A 10394-nucleotide genomic window follows, 5' to 3' on the forward strand; every position below is an offset into this window, starting at 1 on the left:
GACGAAGCCTGGGGTTCGGTATTGCATTTCAGCTTGGTGGCTTAAAAATTAATTAATGACTTTGGTCATTAAAAATCTGAAAATTGTAAAAAAAAATAAAAATTTATAAAACGATCCAAATTTACGTTTATCTTATTTTCCATCATTTGCTGATTCCAAAAACATATAAATATGTTATAATCGGATTAAAAACAAGCTCTGAAAATTAAATATATAAAAATTATTATCAACATTTTTTTTTCGAAATCAATTTAAAAACACTTTCATCTTATTCCTTGTCGGTTCCTGATTCCAAAAATATATAGATATGATATGTTTGGATTAAAAACACGCTCAGAAAGTTAAAACGAAGACAGGTACAGAAAAGCGTGCTATGCAGCATAGCGTAACCACTACCCCGCTCTTCTTGTCAATTTCACTGCCTATGCCGTGAGCGGTGGACCACGAGTATACGGTCTTGCTGCGTTGCATTGCGTTCAGTTTCATTCTGTGAGTTCGACAGCTACTTGACTAAATATTGTATTTTCGCCTTACGCGACTTGTTTTCTTTACCTTTGTTTATTGTGTTTTCGATATTTGTGTTTATTTGTTGCTTGACTTATCTGTTTTATTTTAATGTTTGCTATCCACATCGTGTGATAAATGTTTCTTCTCAGTCTCCGAGTCAGTTTTGCTTCTGCACGCCGCTTTGGTACTCCTTGTTTTTCTAACTGGTGTATTGTGCGCGATTTGCGGATTTATTTTTATTCCTTTCATATGCAGTTGAAGTGTTGTGGGTGTTATTGTCTGTATATGCTATGTTGCGTCTGTGTATGCCTACAAGAATTTGCATTCGCTCTCTGCCAGTACAAGTCCAAACTTTATTGGGTGTAATGTGCCTGTGGTCTGCTCGCAGTCGAGCACAGATAGTTTTCAAACATTCCTCCAGTATGCCGCTGCGCGTTGCGACCTGAGTAAAGCGCTTCTTTGGTCTCTGGCAACGTTGAACTGCGCTGATAAGCCCAGCGACGTGCGGACAAAGTGATATCGCCCCGCTGGCTATTTTTACCGCTGGCCCCAGCTTTAAAATTGTTTTGGCTTGGAGAGTTTTGCTCATGGCGGCGCCCTGTGGCAAATTCGTGGCAAGTCTTTCCCGACCGCAGATACCAGCGTCGTCCGCGACGCTGGAATGAAGGCAGATCACAATGACATACTGTGATATATAGAGTGGGTTTTAGTATGGTGACACCACTGTGACGCGATGAAGCCAGACTATGTTTTAGCAGCTGAATATATTACCGGAATACACATCTAGTATGTTTTAGTAGTTTTAGTCGTTCTTTTACCACTGTGATGTGTTGGAAGAGTTTATTTTTATGTGCTGTTTTAGAGGTACATTTTATCAGTATGGAACATGTTCAGTTCTTACAGTAGTTGATAGTGGGGGGGGGGGGGGGGGGGCGGATCCTATCTTATTCTGCGTACTTTTATTGTGGTTCCGATAGCTCTTAGAGTTTCATAGTTCTCACCATGTCTGTATAGTGTATGTATTAGTTACTGTGATACCAAATTGTCTTACCCATGTATGTATGATGCTATGCGCCAGTGATGTATGAATGCTATTTATTTTTGTTTTTACCACACAGCAAGCTGCTTTCCTCGTGTATTTTTTATGTTCATTCATGTATTGTACACTTGGCAATAAATTATCTATCTATCTACTTGACAACCATACATCTAGGTGACCCCACCCCGATCAAACCACGCTCATGGAGATCCTCCCATGTTTGGCCCACGATAGGAAATCTCCTTTGGTATCTTCTTTATCTATTTTTTATGGAGCCGCTACGAAACAGAGCAATGTGAAATCGTCTTCCCCGAATCGGCGAATGCAGCTCGGTTAGAACTGAGAAGTGAATCTATACCACAATGCTTCACGCGATCTGAACTAACCTTGACCCCTGACCTGGTCTACATACCACACACAACACAAACCAGTCACCTGTTTATACCCCCCCCCAAAAAAAAAAAAAAAAAAAAAAAAAAAAAAAACACCCACCACCACCCGTTTTCTTTGGATACACACTTTATCTACATACGTGCCGACGAAATGTTGATCACTGCTTCAATACTTTGAAGCTGTTGCTTGGATAATAACCCGGTAAAATTAGTATTTCGGTGTTCAGTCAAATGTTAAAGTTTCTATCACACACGCACACACGCACGCACAGACAGACAAAAGTTAGCATCGCATAGGCTACACTTACGTGAGCCAAAAAAAAGTATGCATAAAGTACAGCCAATGAGAGAGGGACAAGTGCGATGCAGAGAGTGTAATAACGGGGACATACCTGGATCACAACGAGTACACCGAGCCATGGTCTACAGTCTTCTGTCGTCAGTTTCCGCTCCCCCCGCTCATTGCAAGGGAGGTAAGTGGAACGATAACTGAGCAAAGGGAGGCAAGTGGCCTGATAACTTAAAAGAAGGGAGGCAAGTGGCTCGAACAGGAAGGTAAGAGCGCTGATATCTCGAGTGGTCCGTCATTATCGTGATATCGCCCTTGATATGCAGAGGAGTGTCGGGGTTTGACAATTGGGGGTGGGATACCGTAGTTAGATAGCGCGGGGGGGGGGGGGGGGGGGGGGTTGAGTGCGATTGATCAGTGACCTGTCTTCTCCCAACTCTCACCGTTATCACGTAGCTGACTGTTGGTGAAGGGTCGGCCTTGAGAACTCAGAACTCAGAACTGTATTACAACAGGATAAAGGTTTTAGGCTTAGCCTAATCTTCCAACCTGTCCTTGGAACATAATGATACAAAGAAGATTCAATACGTTATAATGAGTGGCTGCTGACACCAGTTGATCATGTTTAAAATCAAGGATAAGCCATAAATTGTTCAAAAAATAGCTACAAGTCTTCAGCTTCGGGGGGGGGGGGGGGAGGCGAAGTCCCCCAGACCCCCCAACGGGGCCTTGTCCATGTACCCCACAAGGGGTCTACCCCTGAACCCCAGGTTGTACCCCCCCCCCCCCACCCCTCTGGCTTAACTGCTCCGCCCCTGAGTGGCAAACGTGGCCATGTTTGCGTGTACGTCATATATGTCGAAAAACCTTGAAACAAGCGTCTTTTTATTGCGAATTCGTGCAGGATATTCATCTACGTCCTGCTGAATATGGCCCAATGATCGGAATAGGGCTGTGAGATCCTTTTCAATCACAACCACTGTCTATCAGAATAGCAATATACCTACATACAGTCATTACCAGACAAAACAACACTGACAAGTCAAGTCAAGTCAAGTTTTATTATTCCAATAAAACCCCGTGAGGGTACATGGAAAATTAAAAAACACAGTAAAAACACATTTCATTCAACACCAAATAAAAGGAACTAAAACAAAAAGAAATCAGACTATGTACAGAAAAGGGAGTCGAGGGGTGAGGGAGAGCAAAAACAATACAAGAAACAATTCAACAATAATAATTATAAACTTGACTAAATGTAAAAAGGAAACGAGTGCTGTATATTGCCCTTTAGTTTGCAGCAAAAAGATTTCCCCCTCCCCGGACACCATTTTCCCAGTTTTGTGTCTGGGTGGTATAGCTTGTATGTTAAGATTTCGTTTTGACTTTAAAGCTAATCATTCCGGTATTCAAACATCATTTTTAAACCAACAACAGATCTGTCCATGTTGGCTTTACATAGCATACAAACCATCTTGGAGAAGCACCCACAAAAATCACAAACTTGTTTACTTTCTGTGCAGCATGGACAATATAAGCTGAATTAGTTTGGTAGAATTGGCAATGGTGCTTTTTTCAAAATAAAAATAGGAAGGGAAATACCATTGAGAAAGTTGCCAGGCTATCGAATTTCGAAAGGGTAAAATTGGATATAAGATGATCGACACAGCATGAAAATTATCTTAATTTTTTATAACAAAAAAGCAGCATTCAAAAACGTTAGAAACCTGTGGTATTTGTGCATTTGCAAAATACAGCCCAGCCTTTCCCACCATCCCCCCCAACACACACCCCTAGAGAATGCGAATATGAATACAAAAGTGTAATAGACGATTCTCGAAAATAACTCTGTAAGGATTATCAGCGGTCTGGAGGAGTAGGTTCCCCTCAAAACTGCAGTCAAATTTCACAACATCCGGAACACTCTCCACGCCTCCGACGGGCTGTATCCTGAGATCGACACGCATATCCAACTCCGCAGTGTAAGCCAGCCAGCGCGTGCACAATATGATACCCTTTTATTTTCAAACAACGTTAAAAAAAAAAAAATAATAATAATAATTATAAATAGTAATAATAATAATAATAATAATAATAATAATTGTCAGTAAGTACTGGTGTCACATGACTGATGTGAACCAGTTGATTGGCTAATGGCGATGCGCTAAAACTGTTAGCGCACTCTTGGAGTGCGCTAACTTTTCCACAGAGCGTATTCTTACGCCCTTTGCCTAAGCAAGACTGTGCTCTCATCCTCAGAATTAATTACTGACATGTAGCTTATATTCTCCACTGACAATACCAATTGACCATAAATTCCCTGCTTCTCAATTAAAGCAGAAGTGGGTTTTTTTTCTGACAGATTGCATGTGCCTGTGCCACAGTGCGGCTGCCACTGATAGAAATAGAAGCCGCTGTGTTTCATCTAATTTTCGCCGACTTGCATAGATTCTTCTCATATGCCGTGTTAGTGGCATGTAGCTTATCATCCACATTACCAAATGATGAGTTAGTATAAAATTCCCACCCGCTAGCAGAAAACACAAGTGTTATTCCGATAACGTACCAGCTAGACCAGTTTGGAAGACTGACTCGATCGACTCTGTCATACGTAGCACTGACTACACTGAAATACGACTGCATCAGTTCAGTAAATGAATGGTTTCCGAATTATTATTTCAAGGCAAGAACAATCGTAATCGAAAACGTGTAGGGTTCAGAACGTTCTTACCATTATAAGACTTATTACCAGCGTGCCTCGTGCGTGCAGACTCAGTCAGTGCAGACTGCATGCAGTGGTTTGATTGCCCTAGCAGACGACATAAACCCCGCTCAGCAAATTAACATGTTGGGCAAATGTGAACGAAAAAACGATGGGGATATAATACGTGTAGGGTTCAGAGCATTCTTACCGTTCATATGTAGTACCAGACTCCCCGATGAGTGAAGATACCACACGAGAAACATGCCACATTTATTTTGGAAATGTGCTTTCCGTCGACCGTGGCAAGGGGCAAAACTCTGCACAGTCAATCTGTCGAAGCTCGTGGAAGGTTTCGAAACCAAGAGCACAGTCCTTTCTCCGAGTTTAAATGAGGTCTCTATGAAAGATCATCACTTTTTAGCTTAACGCTACACTGGAATTTACCAACAGAAATTAAAACAAGAGTTTGCGTGTGACGAAAGCACGACACACTTGAGACAGCCCACACAAAAGTAGATCCAGTGACACAAACCTGACCACACAGTTACGCCTATCCAAATGCGCGTTGCAAAGTGTGCGTATTGAATCTTCTTTTTTCTCTGGCGGTACTGACAATATCGTTATTGAAACAATCCCAGTGCACTAAGGGATTTATAGAGCAAATCTCGAAAATAATTATTGAACTCAGCGCTATGCGCTTCGTTCAATAATGAATTTTCTCGATTTGCTCTATAAATCCCTTAGTGCACTGGGATGTCTCAATAACTTAAATAATAATAATAATAATAATAATAATAATAATAATAATAAAACACTACAAGTTAAAAGTGATTACATACATTTCTTTACTATGGGAAATGGGGGGAGGGGGGGGGTGGAGGGGGAGTTAACATCAGGACAAAAATATTATTACAAACAACATAAAACAGATAACGGAGTATAAAGCTAAAAGAGAATTAAATTTTACTCGCTTCTCAAACAGTCCATGACAAGTGTCATGAACTTTGCGAGTTTTAGCAATAAACTCTTTTTTGTAGTGGAAAAAAGCTCTTGGAATTTAACTGAATTGGGGCGGGCATAATAATAGCACCGTAACAACTGTTTTCTATAATTGGTAAAAAAAAGGACATACAAAAATATAATGGAACTCGTCCCCAAGGTCACCTGATGAACATGTGTGACAGATTCTGTCTTGTCTGGGAACACCAAGAGTCCTACCTTTTTGTATAGGCAATTTATGATTCAGTGTTCTAAATTTTAAAACAGCGTTTGCTAAATTAACCGGCAGGATAGACAAGTACTTTTCAAACTCAAAATTCTCCTTATACATTCTATAATTATAATAAAACTCATTGTTATTTATTTCTGAATGCCAGGTTTGGACAAATTGGTCTTGTAGCCTATTTTTCATCAGTGCTTTGAAAGTATTAAAATAACCACCATCCGTTACATTATCGATAGTTTGATTGTGCCAAAAATCATTAAAGCCTAACTCATTTAGAACACCATGGACAGAAAGCAGAAATTTTGACTTGTATACACCAGATTCATACATTTTAAACAAAAAACGATATGTCACACAAGAAAGTTTGTCAGAATCATTAGAAAATGCAAGTTTGTACCAAAAATTCAATTCTGTTTTAGATACACATTTGAATATTTCTTCTCAATGACATGTAAAACGTGTTTGGCGTCAGCTATGACAATTTGAATGAGCACTTCTATGCTTTTCTGAAATTGTTTTTCTGTGTCTGTGTCACTGCGCCCGTCACGACTTGATGTTAAATCCGTATGTTTGCTGAATATCGTATGAAAATCAATTGCCTTTTCAGTCATATAACTGGTATTACAACCTCAGCAACAAGATCTACACTCAAATGTATCTGCCCTCTTTGTTTCTAACAATGGGATGACTATACAAAGATATTGTGCGTGTGTTTGTGTATGTGTGTGCTAATGTGTGTATGTTTCTGTGTGTGTGTGTGTGTACCCCCGTTTCCACAGGTTTGGTTGCCTAAATCACCATAAGGCAACCATCCACACGTGGATGGCAACCTAAACTCTGGATGACAACCTAATTGTGTGGATGGTCGCTTCATTTAACACCGTTAAATTGACTTTTTTGACGGAAAGAATGTCATAACAATGTTCAAAATGACATTCTTTCCGTCCTCTATAGGCGACGAAATAGGTCAAATTTTGTGCATTTTTTAGTGCAAAATTCTTCGATGCCGGAGCGAGTACTGCACCCAGTGCTGTTGTAGTGCAAGTGCACTAGAAAGGCACTACACCCAGTGCCGCCTCTTAGGTTACCATCCACACTTTAGGTGTGTGTGTGTGTGTGTGTGTGTGTGTGTGTGTGTGTGTGATAGAGAGACATAAAAAGAGACAAAGAGCGAGAGAGAGAGAGAGAGAGAGAGAGAGAGAGAGAGAGAGAGAGAGAGAGACAAAGAGAGAGAGAGAGAGAGAGAGGGAGAGAGAGAGAGAGAGAGATAGAGAGAGAGAGAGAGAGAGAGAGAGAGAGAGAGAGAGAGAGAGAGAGAGAGAGAGAGAGAGAGAGAGAGAGAGAGAGAGAGAGAGAGAGAGAGAGAGAGAGAGAGAGAGAGAGAGAGAGAGAGAGAGGTTAGAAAAGAGACAGACAGATGTGCGAAAACGGAGCCACGAACGCACACACACACACACACACACACACACACACACACACACACACACACACAAACACACACACACACATACACACACACACACACACACACACACACACACACACACACACACACACACATATTCACACAAAAATAATCTGTTCATGCTTAATGCTAGGTTTATTTACTGTATACTCGATTAAAGAATTACAATAGTAAAAGAATCGGACAATTGTAAGTTTTCAAACGATGATTTACTCTCATCTAACAGCCTGAAGGGATCGATAGCGCTTGACGCGATCGTGTCTGGACAAGAAATTGGTTCCCCCTATACTTGGACGTCGCGAGCTTGGCACACCATAATTAGCTCAGGTCTGACATTACTGGATTTACTTGTCAAATGAAAGAATGGCTATTTGCGTTTCATCTAAAGAAAACAACGAGGAAAGCAAGTCAACTACTTCACTGGGTCAGAAGACACAGGCAGACACATCACTACACTGGGTCAGAAGACACAGGCAGACACATCACTACACTGGGTCAGAAGACACAGGCAGACACATCACTACACTGGGTCAGAAGACACAGGCAGACAAAGACCCAAACTAGTATGTGTGCTGCTGGTAAAAGTACAACAGTACAACAATCCGCTATGAATCTGTAAAAGGGGGGAGGGGGAGGGGGAGGGGGGTGGGGGTGAAAGAGATAAAAAGAGCAATCCTCGTCAACAGTGAACGTTGACTGGGTTCAGTCTACACAAGCAGATGGGATGGGGTGAAAGAGATAAAGAGAGCAAGCCTCGTCGACAGTGAACGTAGACTGGGGTCTGTTGCCGACGGGTAGCCTTGCGCTGGGCAGCAGGGGGACGCTCAGTAGAAGGTCCCCATCCACATGTTTCCATTCTCTTTGACCCCCCACGCGTTGCAGACACCTTCCGTGGTGTCCACATCCACCAGGGCGCCAGGAAAGTGAACCCACTTGGTTCCACCCGGGGTGCTCTCCGTCACTCCGTCACGTCGCCAGATTTGTTGTTTCGCGTTGACACCGATGACGAAGAATGTTCCCACGCTGATCGTCTTCAGAGACCCGTGCACCTTTCAAAACAAATAAAGACAAAGGTGAATATCAGTGTTAGACTTGCAACATGTGTGAAGCGTGGACAGGACTTACAGTATTGTCACGTCAGTCAGATGTTCTTCTTCTTGTTTTTGTTCTTCTTGTTCTTGTTTTTCTTGTTCTTGTTCTTCTTCTCCTTCTCCTTCTCCTTCTTCTTCTTCTTCTTCTTCTTCTTCTTCTTCTTCTTCTTCTTCTTCTTCTTCTTCTTCTTCTTCTTCTTCTTCTTCTTCGTAGGGGAGGGGACCAACTTCATCTGTTGGGACATGTGGGCATTTAGGCTGGTATGCCCAGTGCGGAGTCGCATCAGCACGACTTGTTCATGTCGCGTGAGGAGGTAATAATCATCCTTCCGTTTCTGAGGCCTAAACGCTGTCTTGATGAAGCGAGGGTGTTCTTCTCCATGAAACTGACCGGGTTGTCCGCTTGGTCTCCCTGTTCTCCGAGTTTGGCGAGCTTGTCTGCACTCTCATTTCCGGGGATCCCGCAATGGGCAGGTAACCAGTGCAGTACCACTCGCCTTTGTCGCTCGACGTTGTGGAGTTTCTCCATGAGGTGTGGAAGTTTTCCCCCTGCGAGGGCCTCCAGGACTGAGAGTGCATCTGTGAGGAAGACCGCCTGAAGACATTCGCTTGAGGAGTCCTGAATAATGGATGCAGCCTGCACGAGGGCTTGGATGTCTGCACTGTAGTTGGAGCAGCGCTTTCCAGTGGGAATGCTAGCGGTAGTGGTGTGCCCCTCAGGAAAGGATGCATACACGCCAGCTCCTCCGTTGGCCACGGCGTCAGTTGCAGAGCCATCAGTGTAGACGTGGATCCAGGATTCACAGGGGTACTGATCTGCAATCATGGCCAGGGTGAGACTGCGCCTGGCATGGTCGCTCTGGCAAACTTTGGGGGCAATCTTTGGGACGGTCATCTTGATATGGAGTGTTGTTTGGCTGTCTTTCCATGGCTGGGGTGTGTCAGAGGTGATCAAGGGCAGTGTTGTTGATGGTAGCTGATCTGTGCGCCTTCTGGACAGTCGTTTGCTCTCATGAACAAAACTGCTGGGTTTCAGCCGATTCTTTGTGAGACCTTCCAGCTTGTGGTGCATGGGGTGGTTGGGTAGGCATTTGTACTTCTCAGCCTGCACCATGATCTTGGCGTCTCTTCTGTCGCTGAGTGGCTACAGCCCAACAGTCTCATCCATGATCTTGATGGGTGTGGACCTCATGCCTCCAGTGATGACTAAAGGTGGGATCATACTGCTCCTTCGTATACCCGCTTAAGTATGTTTTCGTTGGCACCCCAGTGGTTCCTGCCAACTTGCGCATGATAGATATCTTCCGTCTCGCTTTGCCTTCAGCTTTCTGGATGTGGGGTCTCCCTGTTTGCTTCTTGTCATAAGTGACGCCGAGGTATGCAACTTCCTCTTCTGTTTTCAGGGATGTGCCATCTAGCTTGATGGTGCCTGCTCTCTGTTTTGGAGACAGCGTGAAGAGTGTGGTGGAGGACTTTTCTCTGTTGATGCTGATATTCCAGTCCTCTGCCCATGCAACCAGGTTGTCGATCGCTAGTTGCATGTTCTTCTGTCGTCACGTCCGTCAGATGTTGACAGGGGCAGTAACAAATACCCCACAGAAAAAGACAAAGATTGCACACATGCTTTGAATGAGTGTTACTGTCAGTAAAGTAAAGGAGGGAAGGGGGGAGGGGGGAGGGGG

At 43.2% G+C, this 10394-nt stretch overlaps 1 protein-coding gene across 1 annotated transcript in view; it reads right to left on the reverse strand.

Moving 5' to 3' along the window:
• Window positions 1–7737: 7737 nt before the first annotated feature.
• Window positions 7738–10394, reverse strand: part of LOC138951223 (lectin L6-like) — an 18725-nt gene continuing 16068 nt past the window's right edge. Inside the window, exon 8 of the mRNA XM_070322885.1 lies at window positions 7738–8670. Within this exon, the coding sequence (XP_070178986.1) occupies window positions 8446–8670 (225 nt within the window). The 3' untranslated portion in view covers window positions 7738–8445. The remainder of the gene's footprint in view (window positions 8671–10394) is intronic.

This window comes from Littorina saxatilis, linkage group LG16 (assembly GCF_037325665.1).
Source record: "Littorina saxatilis isolate snail1 linkage group LG16, US_GU_Lsax_2.0, whole genome shotgun sequence".
Classification (NCBI taxonomy): Eukaryota; Metazoa; Mollusca; class Gastropoda; order Littorinimorpha; family Littorinidae; genus Littorina; species Littorina saxatilis.